General features: G+C 46.7%; 2 protein-coding genes across 2 annotated transcripts in view; both read left to right on the forward strand.

Moving 5' to 3' along the window:
* Positions 1-673: 673 nt before the first annotated feature.
* On the forward strand, positions 674-14,966 carry LOC143198707 (uncharacterized). The gene is made up of 7 exons (XM_076408068.1): positions 674-4,567; positions 4,946-5,701; positions 5,828-7,339; positions 8,474-9,919; positions 10,238-14,017; positions 14,396-14,907; positions 14,951-14,966. The coding sequence occupies exons 1-7, from the start codon at positions 2,153-2,155 to the stop codon at positions 14,964-14,966; spliced, it is 10,437 nt and encodes a 3,478-aa protein (XP_076264183.1). The 5' UTR covers positions 674-2,152.
* LOC143198708 (uncharacterized) overlaps positions 14,965-23,055 on the forward strand; it is a 113,146-nt gene continuing 105,055 nt past the window's right edge. The window contains exons 1-5 of the mRNA XM_076408069.1: positions 14,965-15,064; positions 15,192-15,403; positions 15,530-16,663; positions 22,385-22,519; positions 22,889-22,970. Of these exons, the coding sequence (XP_076264184.1) occupies position 15,064; positions 15,192-15,403; positions 15,530-16,663; positions 22,385-22,519; positions 22,889-22,970 (1,564 nt within the window). The 5' untranslated portion in view covers positions 14,965-15,063. The remainder of the gene's footprint in view (positions 15,065-15,191; positions 15,404-15,529; positions 16,664-22,384; positions 22,520-22,888; positions 22,971-23,055) is intronic.

Genomic DNA, 23,055 nt, shown 5'->3' on the forward strand with positions numbered 1-23,055 from the left:
GGACATTTAACTTACTGGTAAATTATGATTTTGAATTTCGTGTTTTTGTGTCTGCATGATTACATATTTTGTTCATCCACTTCGTTGACTATGTTTTTGTCCGTGTGTCACTAAGAGAAATGCGATGAATCGTGTGAACAAAGTATGTAAAAACGAAATGAGCCAATGACCAGCCTCGGACTTCTAGTAGCAAAGGCTACAAAAAGGTCAGTAATTAAATTAGAGGCGAGGAATCCGGACCGATCGCCGTAAAGCCGGAAGGTTTTAGCGATCGATTCCTCTCTGCTTTGAACCTTGCTGCTAGTATTGGGCATAGCGATAGAGATTACAAAAACAGTTCCGTTTTCCGCGATGCTATCGGGGAAAATGCTGTTTATCAATCGTAGACGCTTTTCAGATTTTTACTGCGGAATGTCATAGCAGCTTTATATTTTATCCGAATCGCTGTCGTATCCACTCCACTATATCTCTGTTCCATCTCAGACTTGTACACTATCCCTGTTTCATGTATCATGTATGTGCGAGAGGTGTTGAGCCTATGATTTATTTTCTGATCAGCGTACATTTATGTCAGTTGCACATGAACGGCCTTAAAAATAAGTAAAATACTAAATAAGTATACATAAACAATACCCGAAACATATAAGTCATATTCACCCCTAGTAGCGTTTGAATTCCAACCGAAGTTTTTCTCCTTGCGACAGTGTCGAGTGCGTCACCGCAAGATGACGACGACTCTCTGGATACTGACGGGTTCCGCGAGGGTCAGTGTCTGTTAGAAACGCCTACTCCCGGCGAGGCCTCGCCACGCACTCAGTCCGACTTCCCTGACGTGTTCGACTCTCCGCGCGAAGACCTCGGCGATATCGATATCCAGGAGGTGACGCCCTACGAGGACGTCGCCAGATATTACCAGCACCAGGCGAGATACTTCGTCGGTCCACGAAAGCGTTTAGCCTCAACCGAAGACTTAGATAACGCAGATGTGATAGATAGTTTTGACGCTACCTCAGATCTACTGCCTTCCACTAGACATAGAAACTTAACAGGAATTGCGAAAGTAGGTTTAGTTAATGTTAAGGCGGGCGAGAAGGAGCCGACCCGCCCCGGCGAACTTTGCCTGAGGAGTTTCTCCTCCTCTCCCGAGGAGAAAGGAGCGAAGGACTCGAAGAAGCCGGAAGACTGGGAGAGAAAGGAGAGAAAGACTGTAGAAAGATTGCACGGCGGTGCCGGCAAGACCGGCGTACCGACCGAGGAAAAGGTCGCTCTGAAAACGACCCCTGAAAAAGTCAGGCTAGCCTATAAGGGCGAAACCACCAGTATCACGACGAAATCGTCGGATAAGGAGGCGAGCTACTCCACCATACGTATCTCGACCGACGTCAATGAAAGAGAAGTAACTGGTCTGCCCGTGGACGATATATCTTATCGAGGTCACGTAAGACACGTCCATAAAGGTACCTCCCCGCCCTCTAAGAAAGACCTAGATCCCAGTCCCGATATATCCCCCGCCTCGTCCTCGGACAAACCTAGTTTGGAATTGATAATCGGTCGAAAGGAAGTTCGAACCAAAGACGCCTCCGCGACCGCCGAGAGTCGCTTGACTCTTTACGGTCGGAAGGACGTCGAAATCTCGATAAAATCTCAATCGCATATATCGGTAACTACGTTCAGACGCGACAATACCGGCACCGAGACCTCTCAGAAATTCGACGTGGGTATAACGTCTAGCGCGGATACGGAGAAATTCAAATATTTCGAAGATACCGAGCTGGAGGGCGAAAAACAGTACATTATTCCCACGGGCGAGCGGGTAATCGATACGAAAAAGCGCGAAGAAACGGTAAATTTCAGCGGTACTAAACATATTTACACTTACGATAACGCGAACAATATCTCCGACTTTGCTACGTCGATCAGCGACGACAGCGCCTCCCATCCCATCACCGATACCGGCATATCCTTAACTCGCGGTACCACCACGGAAACCCTAAGTTTAGGTAAACAGGCTCTTGGTGCTCTAGGTGTTCAAACAACCGGCTTCATTTCCGACACGAATGAGATCGAAGAAGGTGAGTGCACTGACGCAGGATTGAGTCCCATTCAGGCAGACGAGACTATTCATCAGGAGACCGATGATTTGATACATTTGATGGAGACCGCCACAAGTCCAATCGATTTTCCGGTATCCCAAGTCGATACCTCCGAGGCCGCCACCATCACTGATCAAATAGATACTAAGGACGCTTCGAATAGTCCTATTAAAGTCGAAGAGAGCCCACCGTTGTCAACGGCGGACATGCTGAAAGACGAGGAAATTTTAACTCGAAGGAGAGGTTCCGGGGATGTTAAGGCGAAGATTCGAATGATCGAGGAACAGACAGGTCGGCACACATTTAAAACCGAACTCAAAAGGAAAAGAAGGGACATCGTAGACTCGGAAGATGAACTCTCAAGTATGAAAGAAGAGGAGGTCTTAAGAGCGTCCACGGAAACTCTAGCCCAAGTCGATGATGACGAGTACAAAATGGAATCGATCAGTGAACAGATCGTCAAAGAGCAAGTGGAGGATTTCAGTGAGAAATCGTCGAGCATCAGCAAGACTGCTACGTCAACTCCAACGAAACATATTGGTAGAAAAATCGCCGAACTACAAAAAATATTTAGCGCAGAAGGTTTGGACGAACAAATGCAGGTAAAAGTGTTACCCAAAGACAGACCTACATCCGCCGATATACCTAAAATCCCATCGAGCATTGCGGAATCCTCCTTTAAACAGGAAACATACTTAGAGGATACCCTATTCCAGAAAGTTCAATATATTGATGACGAACCGGAAGAAATATATAAATCGGTTAAAGACAAACGCAATATGTTCGAAGAATTAATTTCCAAATCGCAAGAAGGCACTCCCGTAAAAAAAATTGCCTACAAATACAAAAAAGAACCATTTACCGAGAAACAATACACTGAAGAAGAACTGAAAACATGCCTAGCTTCCATCGAAAAAGACATAATCGATCAACAGAAATTGCAAGACGAACTTAAACAGAGCCGGCAAGATATTATAATTCAGGATAGTTTAGATAAAACTGAACCTTGTGTAGAACCACCGTGTATCAAGCTCCATGTCAAACCAAAATATCCTGTACAAGTAATTGAAGAGGAAACCATCTCCTCGGGTGAACTAAAAGAGCCCTTACCTGAAAAGTTAGAAGGCGATGAAGAAGGCGAAACGGGTGGAACACCGCAGGTTGTTAAAAAAGCTATTGCTGCACATGCCAAATTAATATCCACCATAGCATTACCCTCAGAAATAATCGAATCTGAAAAAATAAGCACTAGTTTAGAGCGAGATACACATATAGAAAAAATTGATGAAAAAGAGGTAGTAAAGAGAATATCACCACAAACATTAGAATGGGATAAGAGAGAAACCAATATACCAATTACCCAGACCGATGTGCAGAAATTAATGTTCGAAGTATTACAAGCATCAAAACAAATACGGGAAGATGTGAAAGAATTAAAGCCAGATTTAACACCTACGCCAGAAGGGTTGTTGGTTCAAGTGATACCATCAACAATACCAGAAAAAGATAGCGATGGAGAATATAAAAAGGAAGATATAAGTACGGAACAGAAAAGAGTAACAACCAAAGGAAAAATAACGTCTGATATTCAGGAAAGAACTGAAGAAACAAGTGTGTCAAAAACACTAGAGTCAAAAAAATATCTAACAGATGGAAAGGCATACGAATATGAAGAACTAAAAGACATGGCAACTAAATCCAGCAAAATTGTTGAGATAGAGCTTGTTCGCTCAATAGATGCAACAGACGAAAAAATAGTGACTGAAATACCTGAACAGGTTTCAATAGTGTTTACTGTTGGGAAAAAGTCTGAAATCGTTCCAAAAACTCCCGAAGCTGACGAGATTAAAAAATCTACAATATCCGAGAAAGATGAGTCCCCAGTGACTGAAAGGTTTGAACCGGTCGTAAAAGTACTTGTTGTAGAGAAGCCCTCACAACTCGTTTCTAAATCTCCTGAAGTTGTCGAGGTTGGGAAATCTCCAATATACGAGAAAGGCGAATTACCGCTGTCTGAAAAACTAAAGCCGGTCGTAAAAGTAGCCATTGTAGAGAAACCTTCTGAACTCATTCGAACAACTCCTGAAGTTGTCGAGGTCGCGAAGCCTCCAATATCCGAGAAAGTCGAATTACTCGTGTCTGAAAAGCCAGAACCGGTCGTAAAATTACCCATTGTAGAGAAACCCTCTGAAATCATTCCTAAATCTCCTGAAGTTGCCGAGGTCGCGAAGTCTCCGATAACCGAGAAAGCCGAATCACCAGTGTCTGAAAAGCCAGAACCGGTCGTAAAATTACCCATTGTAGAGAAACCTTCTGAACTCATTCCTAAATCTCCTGAAGTTGCCGAGGTCGCGAAGTCTCCGATATCCGAGAAAGCCGAATCACCAGTGTCTGAAAAGCCAGAACCGGTCGTAAAATTACCCATTGTAGAGAAATCTTCTGAACTCATTCCTAAATCTCCTGAAGTTGCCGAGGTCGCGAAGTCTCCGATATTCGAGAAAGTCGAATCACCAGTGTCTGAAAAGCCAGAAACGGTCGTAAAATTACCCATTGTAGAGAAACCCTCTGAACTCATTCCTAAATCTCCTGAAGTTGCCGAGGTCGCGAAGTCTCCGATATCCGAGAAAGCCGAATCACCAGTGTCTGAAAAGTTAGAGCCGGTCGTAAAACTACCTTTTGTAGAGAAACCCTCTGAACTCATTCCTAAATCTCCTGAAGTTGCCGAGGTCGCGAAGTCTCCGATATTCGAGAAAGTCGAATCACCAGTGTCTGAAAAGCCAGAAACGGTCGTAAAATTACCCATTGTAGAGAAACCCTCTGAACTCATTCCTAAATCTCCTGAAGTTGCCGAGGTCGCGAAGTCTCCGATATCCGAGAAAGCCGAATCACCAGTGTCTGAAAAGCCAGGGCCGGTCGTAAAATTACCCGTTGTAGAGAAACCTTCTGAACTCATTCCTAAATCTCCTGAAGTTGCCGAGGTCGCGAAGTCTCCGATATCCGAGATAGCCGAAACACCAGTGTCTGAAAAGCCAGAACCGGTCGTAAAATTGCCCATTGTAGAGAAACCCTCTGAACTCATTCCTAAATCTCCTGAAGTTACCGAGGTCGCGAAGTCTCCGATAACCGAGAAAGCCGAATCACCAGTGTCTGAAAAGCCAGAACCGGTCGTAAAATTACCCATTGTAGAGAAACCTTCTGAACTCATTCCTAAATCTCCTGAAGTTGCCGAGGTCGCGAAGTCTCCGATATTCGAGAAAGTCGAATCACCAGTGTCTGAAAAGACAGAAACGGTCGTAAAATTACCCATTGTAGAGAAACCTTCTGAACTCATTCCTAAATCTCCTGAAGTTGCCGAGGTCGCGAAGTCTCCGATAACCGAGAAAGCCGAATCACCAGTGTCTGAAAAGCCAGGGCCGGTCGTAAAATTACCCGTTGTAGAGAAACCCTCTGAACTCATTCCTAAATCTCCTGAAGTTGCCGAGGTCGCGAAGTCTCCGATATTCGAGAAAGCCGAATCACCAGTGTCTGAAAAGCCAGAACCGGTCGTAAAATTGCCCATTGTAGAGAAACCCTCTGAACTCATTCCTAAATCTCCTGAAGTTGCCGAGGTCGCGAGTTCTCCAATATCCGAGAAAGCCGAATCACCAGTGTCTGAAAAGCCAGAGCCGGTCGTAAAACTACCCGTTGTAGAGAAACCCTCTGAACTCATTCCTAAATCTCCTGAACTTGCCGAGGTCGCGAAGTCTCCAATATCCGAGAAAGCCGAAACACCAGTATCTGAAAAGCCGGAACCGGTCGTAAAATTACCCATTGTGGAGAAACCCTCTGAACTCATTCCTAAATCTCCTGAAGTTGCCGAGGTCGCGAAGTCTCCAATATCCGAGAAAGCCGAAACACCAGTATCTGAAAAGCCGGAACCGGTCGTAAAATTACCCATTGTGGAGAAACCCTCTGAACTCATTCCTAAATCTCCTGAAGTTACCGAGGTCGCGAAGTCTCCGATAACCGAGAAAGCCGAATCACCAGTGTCTGAAAAGCCAGAACCGGTCGTAAAATTACCCATTGTAGAGAAACCTTCTGAACTCATTCCTAAATCTCCTGAAGTTGCTGAGGTCGCGAGTTCTCCAATATCCGAGAAAGCCGAATCACCAGTGTCTGAAAAGCCAGGGCCGGTCGTAAAACTACCCGTTGTAGAGAAACCCTCTGAACTCATTCCTAAATCTCCTGAAGTTGCCGAGGTCGCGAAGTCCCCGATATCCGAGATAGCCGAATCACCAGTGTCTGAAAAGCCAGAACCGGTCGTAAAATTGCCCATTGTAGAGAAACCCTCTGAACTCATTCCTAAATCTCCTGAAGTTGCCGAGGTCGCGAGTTCTCCAATATCCGAGAAAGCCGAATCACCAGTGTCTGAAAAGCCAGGGCCGGTCGTAAAATTACCCATTGTAGAGAAACCCTCTGAACTCATTCCTAAATCTCCTGAAGTTGCCGAGGTCGCGAAGTCTCCGATATCCGAGATAGCCGAAACACCAGTGTCTGAAAAGCCAGAACCGGTCGTAAAATTGCCCATTGTAGAGAAACCCTCTGAACTCATTCCTAAATCTCCTGAAGTTGCCGAGGTCGCGAGTTCTCCAATATCCGAGAAAGCCGAATCACCAGTGTCTGAAAAGCCAGAGCCGGTCGTAAAACTACCCGTTGTAGAGAAACCCTCTGAACACATTCCTAAATCTCCTGAAGTTGCCGAGGTCGCAAAGTCTCCAATATCCGAGAAAGCCGAAACACCAGTATCTGAAAAGCCGGAACCGGTCGTAAAATTACCCATTGTGGAGAAACCCTCTGAACTCATTCCTAAATCTCCTGAAGTTACCGAGGTCGCGAAGTCTCCAATATCCGAGAAAGCCGAAACACCAGTATCTGAAAAGCCGGAACCGGTCGTAAAATTACCCATTGTGGAGAAACCCTCTGAACTCATTCCTAAATCTCCTGAAGTTACCGAGGTCGCGAAGTCTCCGATAACCGAGAAAGCCGAATCACCAGTGTCTGAAAAGCCAGAACCGGTCGTAAAATTACCCATTGTAGAGAAACCTTCTGAACTCATTCCTAAATCTCCTGAAGTTGCTGAGGTCGCGAGTTCTCCAATATCCGAGAAAGCCGAATCACCAGTGTCTGAAAAGCCAGGGCCGGTCGTAAAACTACCCGTTGTAGAGAAACCCTCTGAACTCATTCCTAAATCTCCTGAAGTTGCCGAGGTCGCGAAGTCTCCGATATCCGAGATAGCCGAATCACCAGTGTCTGAAAAGCCAGAACCGGTCGTAAAATTGCCCATTGTAGAGAAACCCTCTGAACTCATTCCTAAATCTCCTGAAGTTGCCGAGGTCGCGAGTTCTCCAATATCCGAGAAAGCCGAATCACCAGTGTCTGAAAAGCCAGAGCCGGTCGTAAAACTACCCGTTGTAGAGAAACACTCTGAACTCATTCCTAAATCTCCTGAAGTTGCCGAGGTCGCGAAGTCTCCAATATCCGAGAAAGCCGAAACACCAGTGTCTGAAAAGCCGGAACCGGTCGTAAAATTACCCATTGTGGAGAAACCCTCTGAACTCATTCCTAAATCTCCTGAAGTTGCCGAGGTCGCGAAGTCTCCAATATCCGAGAAAGCCGAAACACCAGTATCTGAAAAGCCGGAACCGGTCGTAAAATTACCCATTGTGGAGAAACCCTCTGAACTCATTCCTAAATCTCCTGAAGTTGCCGAGGTCGCGAAGTCTCCAATATCCGAGAAAGCCGAAACACCAGTATCTGAAAAGCCGGAACCGGTCGTAAAATTACCCATTGTGGAGAAACCCTCTGAACTCATTCCTAAATCTCCTGAAGTTGCCGAGGTCGCGAAGTCTCCAATATCCGAGAAAGCCGAAACACCAGTGTCTGAAAAGCCAGAACCGGTCGTAAAATTGCCCATTGTAGAGAAACCCTCTGAACTCATTCCTAAATCTCTTGAAGTTGCCGAGGTCGCGAAGTCTCCAATATCCGAGATAGCCGAATCACCAGTGTCTGAAAAGCCAGAACCGGTCGTAAAATTGCCCATTGTAGAGAAACCCTCTGAACTCATTCCTAAATCTCCTGAAGTTGCCGAGGTCGCGAAGTCTCCAATATCCGAGAAAGCCGAAACACCAGTATCTGAAAAGCCGGAACCGGTCGTAAAATTACCCATTGTGGAGAAACCCTCTGAACTCATTCCTAAATCTCCTGAAGTTGCCGAGGTCGCGAAGACTCCAATATCCGAGAAAGCCGAAACACCAGTGTCTGAAAAGCTAGAACCGGTCGTAAAATTGCCCATTGTAGAGAAACCCTCTGAACTCATTCCTAAATCTCCTGACGTTGCCGAGGTCGCGAAGTCTCCAATATCCGACAAAGCCGAAACACCAGTGTCTGAAAAGCCAGAACCGGTCGTAAAATTGCCCATTGTAGAGAAACCCTCTGAACTCATTCCTAAATCTCCTGAAGTTGCTGAGGTCGCGAGTTCTCCAATATCCGAGAAAGCCGAATCACCAGTGTCTGAAAAGCCAGAGCCGGTCGTAAAACTACCCGTTGTAGAGAAACCCTCTGAACTCATTCCTAAATCTCCTGACGTTGCCGAGGTCGCGAAGTCTCCAATATCCGACAAAGCCGAAACACCAGTGTCTGAAAAGCCAGAACCGGTCGTAAAATTACCCATTGTAGAGAAACCCTCTGAACTCATTCCTAAATCTCCTGAAGTTGCTGAGGTCGCGAGTTCTCCAATATCCGAGAAAGCCGAATCACCAGTGTCTGAAAAGCCAGAGCCGGTCGTAAAACTACCCGTTGTAGAGAAACCCTCTGAACTCATTCCTAAATCTCCTGACGTTGCCGAGGTCGCGAAGTCTCCAATATCCGACAAAGCCGAAACACCAGTGTCTGAAAAGCCAGAACCGGTCGTAAAATTGCCCATTGTAGAGAAACCCTCTGAACTCATTCCTAAATCTCCTGAAGTTGCTGAGGTCGCGAGTTCTCCAATATCCGAGAAAGCCGAATCACCAGTGTCTGAAAAGCCAGAACCGGTCGTAAAATTGCCCATTGTAGAGAAACCCTCTGAACTCATTCCTAAATCTCCTGAAGTTGCCGAGGTCGCGAAGTCTCCAATATCCGACAAAGCCGAAACACCAGTGTCTGAAAAGCCAGAACCGGTCGTAAAATTGCCTATTGTAGAGAAACCCTCTGAACTCATTCCTAAATCTCCTGAAGTTGCTGAGGTCGCAAGTTCTCCAATATCCGAGAAAGCCGAATCACCAGTATCTGAAAAGCCAGAACTGGTCGTAAAATTGCCCATTGTAGAGAAACCCTCTGAATTCATTCCTAAATCTCCTGAAGTTGCCGAGGTCGCGAAGTCTCCAATATCCGACAAAGCCGAAACACCAGTGTCTGAAAAGCCAGAACCGGTCGTAAAATTGCCCATTGTAGAGAAACCCTCTGAACTCATTCCTAAATCTCCTGAAGTTGCCGAGGTCAAGAAGTCTCCAATATCCGAGAAAGCCGAAACACCAGTGTCTGAAAAGCCAGAAGCGGTCGTAAAATTACCCATTGTGGAGAAACCCTCTGAACTCATTCCTAAATCTCATGAAGTTGCCGAGGTCGCGAAGTCTCCAATATCCGAGAAAGCCGAAACACCAGTATCTGAAAAGCCGGAACCGGTCGTAAAATTACCCATTGTGGAGAAACCCTCTGAACTCATTTCTAAATCTCCTGAAGTTGATGAGGTCGCGAGTTCTCCAATATCCGAGAAAGCCGAATCTCCAGTGTCTGAAAAGCCAGAGCCGGTCGTAAAACTACCCGTTGTAGAGAAACCCTCTGAACTCATTCCTAAATCTCCTGAAGTTGCTGAGGTCGCGAGTTCTCCAATATCCAAGAAAGCCGAATCACCAGTGTCTGAAAAGCCAGAGACGGTCGTAAAACTACCCGTTGTAGAGAAACCCTCTGAACTCATTCCTAAATCTCCTGAAGTTGCCGAGGTCGCGAAGTCTCCAATATCCGAGAAAGCCGAAACACCAGTGTCTGAAAAGCCGGAACCGGTCGTAAAATTACCCATTGTGGAGAAACCCTCTGAACTCATTCCTAAATCTCCTGAAGTTGCCGAGGTCGCGAAGTCTCCAATATCAGAGAAAGCCGGAACACCAGTATCTGAAAAGCCGGAACCGGTTGTAAAATTACCCATTGTGGAGAAACCCTCTGAACTCATTCCTAAATCTCCTGAAGTTGCCGAGGTCGCGAAGTCTCCAATATCTGAGAAAGCCGAAACACCAGTATCTGAAAAGCCGGAACCGGTCGTAAAATTACCCATTGTGGAGAAACCCTCTGAACTCATTCCTAAATCTCCTGAAGTTGCCGAGGTCGCGAAGTCTCCAATATCCGAGAAAGCCGAAACACCAGTGTCTGAAAAGCCGGAACCGGTCGTAAAATTACCCATTGTGGAGAAACCCTCTGAACTCATTCTTAAATCTCCTGAAGTTGCCGAGGTCGCGAAGTCTCCAATATCCGAGAAAGCCGAAACACCAGTATCTGAAAAGCCAGAACCGGTCGTAAAATTACCCATTGTGGAGAAACCCTCTGAACTCATTCTTAAATCTCCTGAAGTTGCCGAGGTCGCGAAGTCTCCAATATCCGAGAAAGCCGAAACACCAGTGTCTGAAAAGCCAGAACCGGTCGTAAAATTACCCATTGTGGAGAAACCCTCTGAACTCATTCTTAAATCTCCTGAAGTTGCCGAGGTCGCGAAGTCTCCAATATCCGAGAAAGCCGAAACACCAGTGTCTGAAAAGCCGGAACCGGTCGTAATATTACCCATTGTGGAGAAACTCTCTGAACTCATTCTTAAATCTCCTGAAGTTGCCGAGGTCGCGAAGTCTCCAATATCCGAGAAAGCCGAAACACCAGTGTCTGAAAAGCCAGAACCGGTCGTAAAATTACCCATTGTGGAGAAACCCTCTAAACTCATTCCTAAATCTCCTGAAGTTGCCGAGGTCGCGAAGTCTCCAATATCCGAGAAAGCCGAAACACCAGTGTCTGAAAAGCCAGAACCGGTCGTAAAATTACCGATTGTGGAGAAACCCTCTGAACTCATTCTTAAATCTCCTGAAGTTGCCGAGGTCGCGAAGTCTCCAATATCCGAGAAAGCCGAAACACCAGTATCTGAAAAGCTGGAACCGGTCGTAAAATTACCGATTGTGGAGAAACCCTCTGAACTCATTCTTAAATCTCCTGAAGTTGCCGAGGTCGCGAAGTCTCCAATATCCGAGAAAGCCGAAACACCAGTGTCTGAAAAGCCAGAACCGGTCGTAAAATTACCCATTGTGGAGAAACCCTCTAAACTCATTCCTAAATCTCCTGAAGTTGCCGAGGTCGCGAAGTCTCCAATATCCGAGAAAGCCGAAACACCAGTGTCTGAAAAGCCAGAACCGGTCGTAAAATTACCGATTGTGGAGAAACCCTCTGAACTCATTCTTAAATCTCCTGAAGTTGCCGAGGTCGCGAAGTCTCCAATATCCGAGAAAGCCGAAACACCAGTATCTGAAAAGCTGGAACCGGTCGTAAAATTACCCATTGCGGAGAAACCCTCTGAACTCATTCCTAAATCTCCTGAAGTTGCCGAGGTCGCGAAATCTCCAATATCCGAGAAAGTCGCATCACCAGTGTCTGAAAAGCCAGAACCGGTCGTAAAATTACCCATTGTGGAGAAACCCTCTGAACTCATTCCTAAATCTCCTGAAGTTGCCGAGGTCGCGAAATCTCCAATATCCGAGAAAGTCGCATCACCAGTGTCTGAAAAGCCAGAACCGGTCGTAAAATTACCCATTGTAGAGAAACCCTCTGAACTCATTCCTAAATCTCCTGAAGTTGCCGAGGTCGCGAAATCTCCAATATCCGAGAAAGTCGCATCACCAGTGTCTGAAAAGCCAGAACCGGTCGTAAAATTACCCATTGTAGAGAAACCCTCTGAACTCATTCCTAAATCTTCTGAAGTTGCCGAGGTCGCGAAATCTCCAATATCCGAGAAAGTCGCATCACCAGTGTCTGAAAAGCCAGAACCGGTCGTAAAATTACCCATTGTAGAGAAACCCTCTGAACTCATTCCTAAATCTCCTGAAGTTGCCGAGGTCGCGAAGTCTCCAATATCCGAGAAAGTCGCATCACCAGTGTCTGAAAAGCCAGAACCGGTCGTAAAATTACCCATTGTAGAGAAACCCTCTGAACTCATTCCTAAATCTCCTGAAGTTGCCGAGGTCGCGAAATCTCCAATATCCGAGAAAGTCGCATCACCAGTGTCTGAAAAGCCAGAACCGGTCGTAAAATTACCCATTGTGGAGAAACCCTCTGAACTCATTCCTAAATCTCCTGAAGTTGCCGAGGTCGCGAAATCTCCAATATCCGAGAAAGTCGCATCACCAGTGTCTGAAAAGCCAGAACCGGTCGTAAAATTACCCATTGTAGAGAAACCCTCTGAACTCATTCCTAAATCTCCTGAAGTTGCCGAGGTCGCGAAGTCTCCAATATCCGAGAAAGTCGCATTACCAGTGTCTGAAAAGCCAGAACCGGTCGTAAAATTACCCATTGTAGAGAAACCCTCTGAACTCATTCCTAAATCTCCTGAAGTTGCCGAGGTCGCGAAGTCTCCAATATCCGAGAAAGCCGAAACACCAGTGTCTGAAAAGCCGGAACCGGTCGTAAAATTACCCATTGTGGAGAAACCCTCTGAACTCATTCCTAAATCTCCTGAATTTTCCGAGGTCGCGAAATCTCCAATATCCAAGAAAACCGAAACACCAGTGTCTGAAAAGCCAGAGCCGGTCGTAAAACTACCCGTTGTAGAGAAACCCTCTGAACTCATTCCTAAATCTCCTGAAGTTGCCGAGGTCGCGAAGTCTCCAATATCCGGGAAAGCCGAAACACCAGTGTCTGAAAAGCCGGAACCGGTCGTAAAACTACCCGTTGTAGAGAAACCCTCTGAACTCATTCCTAAATCTCCTGAAGTTGCTGAGGTCGCGAGTTCTCCAATATCCGAGAAAGCCGAATCACCAGTGTCTGAAAAGCCGGAACCGGTCGTAAAATTATCCATTGTAGAGAAACCCTCTGAAATCATTCCTAAATCTCCTGAAGTTGCCGAGGTCGCGAAGTCTCCAATATCCGAGAAAGCCAAAACACCAGTGTCTGAAAAGCCAGAGCCGGTCGTAAAACTACCCGTTGTAGAGAAACCCTCTGGACTCATTCCTAAATCTCCTGAAGTTGCCGAGGTCGCGGAATCTCCAATATCCGAGAAAGTCGCATCACCAGTGTCTGAAAAGCCAGAACCGGTCGTAAAATTACCCATTGTGGAGAAACCCTCTGAACTCATTCCTAAATCTCCTGAAGTTGCCGAGGTCGCGAAGTCTCCGATATCCGAGATAGCCGAATCACCAGTGTCTGAAATGCCAGAACCGGTCGTAAAATTGCCCATTGTAGAGAAACCCTCTGAACTCATTCCTAAATCTCCTGAAGTTGCCGAGGTCGCGAAGTCTCCGATATCCGAGATAGCCGAATCACCAGTGTCTGAAAAGCCAGAACCGGTCGTAAAATTACCCATTGTGGAGAAACCCTCTGAACTCATTCCTAAATCTCCTGAAGTTGCCGAGGTCGCGAAGTCTCCAATATCCGAGAAAGCCGAATCACCAGTGTCTGAAAAGCCAGAACCGGTCGTAAAATTACCCATTGTGGAGAAACCCTCTGAACTCATTCCTAAATCTCCTGAAGCTGCCGAGGTCGCGAAATCTCCAATATCGGAGAAAGTCGCATCACCAGTGTCTGAAAAGCCAGAACCGGTCGTAAAATTACCCATTGTGGAGAAACCCTCTGAACTCATTCCTAAATCTCCTGAAGTTGCCGAGGTCGCGAAATCTCCAATATCCGAGAAAGCCGAAACACCAGTCTCTGAAAAGCCAGAAACGGTCGTAAAATTATCCATTGTAGAGAAACCCTCTGAACTCATTCCTAAATCTCCTGAAGTTGCCGATGTCGCGAGTTCTCCAATATCCGAGAAAGCCGAATCACCAGTGTCTGAAAAGCCAGAAACGGTCGTAAAATTACCCATTGTAGAGAAACCCTCTGAACTCATTCCTAAATCTCCTGAAGTTGCTGAGGTCGCGAGTTCTCCAATATCCAAGAAAGCCGAATCACCAGTGTCTGAAAAGCCAGAGCCGGTCGTAAAACTACCCGTTGTAGAGAAACCCTCTGAACTCATTCCTAAATCTCCTGAAGTTGCCGAGGTCGCGAAGTCTCCAATATCCGAGAAAGCCGAAACACCAGTGTCTGAAAAGCCAGAAACGGTCGTAAAATTACCCATTGTGGAGAAACCCTCTGAACTCATTCCTAAATCTCCTGAAGTTGCCGAGGTCGCGAAGTCTCCAATATCCGAGAAAGCCGAAACACCAGTGTCTGAAAAGCCGGAACCGGTCGTAAAGTTACCCATTGTGGAGAAAACCTCTGAACTCATTCCTAAATCTCCTGAAGTTGCCGAGGTCGCGAAGTCTCCAATATCCGAGAAAGCCGAAACACCAGTGTCTGAAAAGCCAGAGCCGGTCGTAAAACTACCCGTTGTAGAGAAACCCTCTGAACTCATTCCTAAATCTCCTGAAGTTGCCGAGGTCGCGAAGTCTCCGATATCCGAGATAGCCGAATCACCAGTGTCTGAAAAGCCAGAACCGGTCGTAAAATTACCCATTGTGGAGAAACCCTCTGAACTCATTCCTAAATCTCCTGACGTTGCCGAGGTCGCGAAGTCTCCAATATCCGGGAAAGCCGAAACACCAGTGTCTGAAAAGCCGGAACCGGTTGTAAAATTACCCATTGTGGAGAAACCCTCTGAACTCATTCCTAAATCTCCTGAAGTTGCCGAGGTCGCGAAATCTCCAATATCCGAGAAAGCCGAAACACCAGTCTCTGAAAAGCCAGAAACGGTCGTAAAATTATCCATTGTAGAGAAACCCTCTGAACTCATTCCTAAATCTCCTGAAGTTGCCGATGTCGCGAGTTCTCCAATATCCGAGAAAGCCGAATCACCAGTGTCTGAAAAGCCAGAAACGGTCGTAAAATTACCCATTGTAGAGAAACCCTCTGAACTCATTCCTAAATCTCCTGAAGTTGCTGAGGTCGCGAGTTCTCCAATATCCGAGAAAGCCGAATCACCAGTGTCTGAAAAGCCAGAGCCGGTCGTAAAACTACCCGTTGTAGAGAAACCCTCTGAACTCATTCCTAAATCTCCTGAAGTTGCCGAGGTCGCGAAGTCTCCAATATCCGAAAAAGCCGAAACACCAGTGTCTGAAAAGCCAGAAACGGTCGTAAAATTACCCATTGTGGAGAAACCCTCTGAACTCATTCCTAAATCTCCTGAAGTTGCCGAGGTCGCGAAGTCTCCAATATCCGAGAAAGCCGAAACACCAGTGTCTGAAAAGCCGGAACCGGTCGTAAAGTTACCCATTGTGGAGAAAACCTCTGAACTCATTCCTAAATCTCCTGAAGTTGCCGAGGTCGCGAAGTCTCCAATATCCGAGAAAGCCGAAACACCAGTGTCTGAAAAGCCAGAGCCGGTCGTAAAACTACCCGTTGTAGAGAAACCCTCTGAACTCATTCCTAAATCTCCTGAAGTTGCCGAGGTCGCGAAGTCTCCAATATCCGAGAAAGCCGAATCACCAGTGTCTGAAAAGCCAGAGCCGGTCGTAAAACTACCCGTTGTAGAGAAACCCTCTGAACTCATTCCTAAATCTCCTGAAGTTGCCGAGGTCGCGAAGTCTCCAATATCCGAGAAAGCCGAAACACCAGTGTCTGAAAAGCCAGAGCCGGTCGTAAAACTACCCGTTGTAGAGAAACCCTCTGAACTCATTCCTAAATCTCCTGAAGTTGCCGAGGTCGCGAAGTCTCCAATATCCGAGAAAGCCGAATCACCAGTGTCTGAAAAGCCAGAGCCGGTCGTAAAACTACCCGTTGTAGAGAAACCCTCTGAACTCATTCCTAAATCTCCTGAAGTTGCTGAGGTCGCGAGTTCTCCAATATCCGAGAAAGCCGAATCACCAGTGTCTGAAAAGCCAGAGCCGGTCGTAAAACTACCCGTTGTAGAGAAACCCTCTGAACTCATTCCCAAATCTCCTGAAGTTGCCGAGGTCGCGAAGTCTCCAATATCCGAGAAAGCCGAAACACCAGTGTCTGAAAAGCCAGAAACGGTCATAAAATTACCCATTGTGGAGCAACCCTCTGAACTCATTCCTAAATCTCCTGAAGTTGCCGAGGTCGCGAAGTCTCCAATATCCGAGAAAGCCGAATCACCAGTGTCTGAAAAGCCAGAGACGGTCGTAAAACTACCCATTGTGGAGAAACCCTCTGAACTCATTCCTAAATCTCCTGAAGTTGCCGAGGTCGCGAAGTCTCCAATATCCGAGAAAGCCGAAACACCAGTGTCTGAAAAGCCAGAGCCGGTCGTAAAGCTACCCGTTGTAGAGAAACCCTCTGGACTCATTCCTAAATCTCCTGAAGTTGCCGAGGTCGCGAAGTCTCCAATATCCGAGAAAGCCGAATCACCAGTGTCTGAAAAGACAGAACCGGTCTTAAAATTGCCCATTGTAGAGAAACCCTCTGAACCCATTCCTAAATCTCCTGAAGTTGCTGAGGTCGCGAGTTCTCCAATATCCGAGAAAGCCGAATCACCAGTGTCTGAAAAGCCAGAACCGGTCGTAAAATTGCCCATTGTAGAGAAACCCTCTGAACTCATTCCTAAATCTCCTGAAGTTGCCGAGGTCGCGAAGTCTCCAATATCCGAGAAAGCCGAAACACCAGTGTCTGAAAAGCCGGAACCGGTCGTAAAATTACCCATTGTGGAGAAACCCTCTGAACTCATTCCTAAATCTCCTGAAGTTGCCGAGGTCGCGAAGTCTCCAATATCCGGGAAAGCCGAAACACCAGTGTCTGAAAAGCCGGAACCGGTCGTAAAATTACCCATTGTGGAGAAACCCTCTGAACTCATTCCTAAATCTCCTGAAGTTGCCGAGGTCGCGATGTCTCCAATATCCGAGAAAGCCGAAACACCAGTGTCTGAAAAGCCGGAACCCGTCGTAAAATTACCCATTGTGGAGAAACCCTCTGAACTCATTCCTAAATCTCCTGAAGTTGCCGAGGTCGCGGAATCTCCAATATCCGAGAAAGTCGCATCACCAGTGTCTGAAAAGCCAGAACCGGTCGTAAAATTGCCCATTGTAGAGAAACCCTCTGAACTCATTCCTAAATCTCCTGAAGTTGCCGAGGTCGCGAAGTCTCCGATATCCGAGGTAGCCGAATCACCAGTGTCTGAAATGCCAGAACCGGTCGTAAAATTGCCCATTGTAGAGAAACCCTCTGAACTCATTCCTAAATCTCCTGAAGTTGCCGAGGTCGCGAAGTCTCCGATATCCGAGATAGCCGAATCACCAGTGTCTGAAAAGCCAGAACCGGTCGTAAAATTGCCCATTGTAGAGAAACCCTCTGAACTCATTCCTAAATCTCCTGAAGTTGCCGACGTCGCGAAGTCTCCAATATCCGAGAAAGCCGAAACACCAGTGTCTGAAAAGCCAGAAACGGTCGTAAAATTACCCATTGTGGAGAAACCCTCTGAACTCATTCCTAAATCTCCTGAAGTTGCCGAGGTCGCGAAGTCTCCAATATCCGAGAAAGCCGAAACACCAGTGTCTGAAAAGCCAGAAACGGTCGTAAAATTACCCATTGTGGAGAAACCCTCTGAACTCATTCCTAAATCTCCTGAAGTTGCCGAGGTCGCGAAGTCTCCAATATCCGAGATAGCCGAATCACCAGTGTCTGAAAAGCCAGAACCGGTCGTAAAATTGCCCATTGTAGAGAAACCCTCTGAACTCATTCCTAAATCTCCTGAAGTTGCCGAGGTCGCGAAGTCTCCAATATCCGAGAAAGCCGAAACACCAGTATCTGAAAAGCCGGAACCGGTCGTAAAATTACCCATTGTGGAGAAACCCTCTGAACTCATTTCTAAATATCCTGAAGTTGCCGAGGTCGCGAAGTCTCCAATATCCGAGAAAGCCGAAACACCAGTGTCTGAAAAGCCAGAACCGGTCGTAAAATTGCCCATTGTAGAGAAACCCTCTGAACTCATTCCTAAATCTCCTGAAGTTGTCGAGGTCGCGAAGTCTCCAATATCCGACAAAGCCGAAACACCAGTGTCTGAAAAGCCAGAACCGGTCGTAAAATTGCCCATTGTAGAGAAACCCTCTGAACTCAATCTTAAATCTCCTGAAGTTGCTGAGGTCGCGAGTTCTCCAATATCCGAGAAAGCCGAATCACCAGTGTCTGAAAAGCCAGAGCCGGTCGTAAAACTACCCGTTGTAGAGAAACCCTCTGAACTCATTCCTAAATCTCCTGACGTTGCCGAGGTCGCGAAGTCTCCAATATCCGACAAAGCCGAAACACCAGTGTCTGAAAAGCCAGAACCGGTCGTAAAATTGCCCATTGTAGAGAAACCCTCTGAACTCATTCCTAAATCTCCTGAAGTTGCTGAGGTCGCGAGTTCTCCAATATCCGAGAAAGCCGAATCACCAGTGTCTGAAAAGCCAGAACCGGTCGTAAAATTGCCCATTGTAGAGAAACCCTCTGAACTCATTCCTAAATCTCCTGAAGTTGCCGAAGTCGCGAAGTCTCCAATATCCGACAAAGCCGAAACACCAGTGTCTGAAAAGCCAGAACCGGTCGTAAAATTGCCCATTGTAGAGAAACCCTCTGAACTCATTCCTAAAACTCCTGAAGTTGCTGAGGTCGCGAGTTCTCCAATATCCGAGAAAGCCGAATCACCAGTGTCTGAAAAGCCAGAACCGGTCGCAAAATTGCCCATTGTAGAGAAAACCTCTGAACTCATTCCTAAATCTCCTGACGTTGCCGAGGTCGCGAAGTCTCCAATATCCGACAAAGCCGAAACACCAGTGTCTGAAAAGACAGAACCGGTCGTAAAATTGCCCATTGTAGAGAAACCCTCTGAACTCATTCCTAAATCTCCTGAAGTTGCAGAGGTCGCGAAGTCTCCAATATCCGAGATAGCCGAATCACCAGTGTCTGAAAAGACAGAACCGGTCGTAAAATTGCCCATTGTGGAGAAACCCTCTGAACTCATTCCTAAATCTCCTGAAGTTGCCGAGGTCGCGAAGTCTCCAATATCCGAGAAAGCCGAAACACCAGTATCTGAAAAGACAGAACCGGTCGTAAAATTGCCCATTGTGGAGAAACCCTCTGAACTCATTCCTAAATCTCCTGAAGTTGCAGAGGTCGCGAAGTCTCCAATATCCGAGATAGCCGAATCACCAGTGTCTGAAAAGCCAGAACCGGTCGTAAAATTGCCCATTGTGGAGAAACCCTCTGAACTCATTCCTAAATCTCCTGAAGTTGCCGAGGTCGCGAAGTCTCCAATATCCGAGAAAGCCGAATCACCAGTGTCTGAAAAGACAGAACCGGTCGTAAAATTGCCCATTGTGGAGAAACCCTCTGAACTCATTCCTAAATCTCCTGAAGTTGCAGAGGTCGCGAAGTCTCCAATATCCGAGATAGCCGAATCACCAGTGTCTGAAAAGACAGAACCGGTCGTAAAATTGCCCATTGTGGAGAAACCCTCTGAACTCATTCCTAAATCTCCTGAAGTTGCCGAGGTCGCGAAGTCTCCAATATCCGAGATAGCCGAATCACCAGTGTCTGAAAAGCCAGAACCGGTCGTAAAATTGCCCATTGTAGAGAAACCCTCTGAACTCATTCCTAAATCTCCTGAAGTTGCAGAGGTCGCGAAGTCTCCAATATCCGAGATAGCCGAAACACCAGTGTCTGAAAAGACAGAACCGGTCGTAAAATTGCCCATTGTGGAGAAACCCTCTGAACTCATTCCTAAATCTCCTGAAGTTGCCGAGGTCGCGAAGTCTCCAATATCCGAGAAAGCCGAAACACCAGTATCTGAAAAGCCGGAACCGGTCGTAAAATTACCCATTGTGGAGAAACCCTCTGAACTCATTCCTAAATCTCCTGAAGTTGCCGAGGTCGCGAAGTCTCCAATATCCGAGATAGCCGAATCACCAGTGTCTGAAAAGCCAAAAACGGTCGTAAAATTGCCCATTGTGGAGAAACCCTCTGAACTCATTCCTAAATCTCCTGAAGTTGCCGAGGTCGCGAAGTCTCCAATATCCGAGAAAGCCGAATCACCAGTGTCTGAAAAGCCAGAGACGGTCGTAAAACTACCCGTTGTAGAGAAACCCTCTGAACTCATTCCTAAATCTCCTGAAGTTGCCGAGGTCGCGAAGTCTCCAATATCCGAGAAAGCCGAATCACCGGTGTCTGAAAAGCCAGAGACGGTCGTAAAACTACCCGTTGTGGAGAAACCCTCTGAACTCATTCCTAAATCTCCTGAAGTTGCTGAGGTCGCGAAGTCTCCAATATCCGAGAAAGCCGAATCACCAGTGTCTGAAAAGCCAGAGACGGTCGTAAAACTACCCGTTGTAGAGAAACCCTCTGAACTCATTCCTAAATCTCCTGAAGTTGCCGAGGTCGCGAAGTCTCCAATATCCGAGAAAGCCGAATCACCAGTGTCTGAAAAGCCAGAGACGGTCGTAAAACTACCCGTTGTAGAGAAACCCTCTGAACTCATTCCTAAATCTCCTGAAGTTGCTGAGGTCGCGAGTTCTCCAATATCCGAGAAAGCCGAATCACCAGTGTCTGAAAAGCCAGAGACGGTCGTAAAACTACCCGTTGTAGAGAAACCCTCTGAACTCATTCCTAAATCTCCTGAAGTTGCTGAGGTCGCGAGTTCTCCAATATCCGAGAAAGCCGAATCACCAGTGTCTGAAAAGCCAGAACCGGTCGTAAAATTACCCATTGTGGAGAAACCCTCTGAACTCATTCCTAAATCTCCTGAAGTTGCTGAGGTCGCGAGTTCTCCAATATCCGAGAAAGCCGAATCACCAGTGTCTGAAAAGCCAGAGACGGTCGTAAAACTACCCGTTGTAGAGAAACCCTCTGAACTCATTCCTAAATCTCCTGAAGTTGCCGAGGTCGCGAAGTCTCCAATATCCGAGAAAGCCGAATCACCAGTGTTTGAAAAGCCAGAGACGGTCGTAAAATTGCCCATTGTAGAGAAACCCTCTGAACTCATTCCTAAATATCCTGAAGTTGCTGAGGTCGCGAAGTCTCCAATATCCGAGATAGCCGAATCACCAGTGTCTGAAAAGCCAGAACCGGTCGTAAAATTGCCCATTGTAGAGAAACCCTCTGAACTCATTCCTAAATCTCCTGAAGTTGCCGAGGTCGCGAAGTCTCCAATATCCGAGATAGCCGAATCACCAGTGTCTGAAAAGCCAGAACCGGTCGTAAAATTGCCCATTGTAGAGAAACCCTCTGAACTCATTCCTAAATATCCTGAAGTTGCTGAGGTCGCGAAGTCTCCAATATCCGAGAAAGCCGAATCACCAGTGTCTGAAAAGCCAGAGACGGTCGTAAAGCTACCCGTTGTAGAGAAACCCTCTGAACTCATTCCTAAATCTTCTGAAGTTGCTGAGGTCGCGAAGTCTCCAATATCCGAGATAGCCGAATCACCAGTGTCTGAAAAGCCAGAACCGGTCGTAAAATTGCCCGTTGTGGAGAAACCCTCTGAACTCATTCCTAAATCTCCTGAAGTTGCCGAGGTCGCGAAGTCTCCAATATCCGAGATAGCCGAATCACCAGTGTCTGAAATGCCAGAACCGGTCGTAAAATTGCCCATTGTAGAGAAACCCTCTGAACTCATTCCTAAATCTCCTGAAGTTGCTGAGGTCGCGAAGCCTCCAATATCCGAGAAAGCCGAATCACCAGTGTGTGAAAAGCCAGAGACGGTCGTAAAACTACCCGTTGTAAAGAAACCCTCTGAACTCATTCCTAAATCTCCTGAAGTTGCCGAGGTCGCGAAGTCTCCAATATCCGAGAAAGCCGAATCACCAGTGTTTGAAAAGCCAGAGACGGTCGTAAAACTACCCGTTGTAGAGAAACCCTCTGAACTCATTCCTAAATCTCCTGAAGTTGCCGAGGTCGCGAAGTCTCCAATATCCGAGAAAGCCGAAACACCAGTGTCTGAAAAGACAGAACCGGTCGTAAAATTACCCATTGTGGAGAAACCCTCTGAACTCATTCCTAAATCTCTTGAAGTTGCTGAGGTCGCGAGTTCTCCAATATCCGAGAAAGCCGAATCACCAGTGTCTGAAAAGCCAGAGACGGTCGTAAAACTACCCGTTGTAGAGAAACCCTCTGAACTCATTCCTAAATCTTCTGAAGTTGCTGAGGTCGCAAGTTCTCCAATATCCGAGAAAGCCGAATCACCAGTGTCTGAAAAACCAGAGACGGTCGTAAAACTACCCGTTGTAGAGAAACCCTCTGAACTCATTCCTAAATCTCCTGAAGTTGCTGAGGTCGCGAGTTCTCCAATATCCGAGAAAGCCGAATCACCAGTGTCTGAAAAGCCAGAACCGGTCGTAAAATTACCCGTTTTAGAGAAACCCTCTGAACTCATTCCTAAATCTCCTGAAGTTGCCGAGGTCGCGAAGTCTCCAATATCCGAGAAAGCCGAAACACCAGTGTCTGAAAAGCCAGAACCGGTCGTAAAATTACCCGTTGTAGAGAAACCCTCTGAACTCATTCCTAAATCTCCTGAAGTTGCCGAGGTCGCGAAGTCTCCAATATCCGAGAAAGCCGAATCACCAGTGTCTGAAAAGCCAGAGACGGTCGTAAAACTACCCGTTGTAGAGAAACCCTCTGAACTCATTCCTAAATCTTCTGAAGTTGCTGAGGTCGCAAGTTCTCCAATATCCGAGAAAGCCGAATCACCAGTGTCTGAAAAGCCAGAGACGGTCGTAAAACTACCCGTTGTAGAGAAACCCTC

The sequence above is a fragment of the Rhynchophorus ferrugineus genome, unplaced genomic scaffold, assembly GCF_030347505.1.
Source record: "Rhynchophorus ferrugineus isolate W39M unplaced genomic scaffold, kcgeb_rfMv2 rfM6, whole genome shotgun sequence".
NCBI classification, from domain to species: Eukaryota; Metazoa; Arthropoda; class Insecta; order Coleoptera; family Curculionidae; genus Rhynchophorus; species Rhynchophorus ferrugineus.

What these genes read in the sequence shown, in the direction of transcription:
- LOC143198707 (XM_076408068.1), top strand. Translation starts at nt 2,153, where the DNA reads ATGGAGACCGCCACAAGTCCAATCGATTTTCCGGTATCCCAAGTCGAT. An exon ending in AATCTCCTGAAGTTGCCGAG is followed by an intron (nt 5,702 to 5,827) that starts GTCGCGAGTTCT and finishes GAACTTGCCGAG; the next exon opens with GTCGCGAAGTCTCCAATATC. An exon ending in AATCTCCTGAAGTTGCCGAG is followed by an intron (nt 7,340 to 8,473) that starts GTCGCGAAGTCT and finishes GACGTTGCCGAG; the next exon opens with GTCGCGAAGTCTCCAATATC.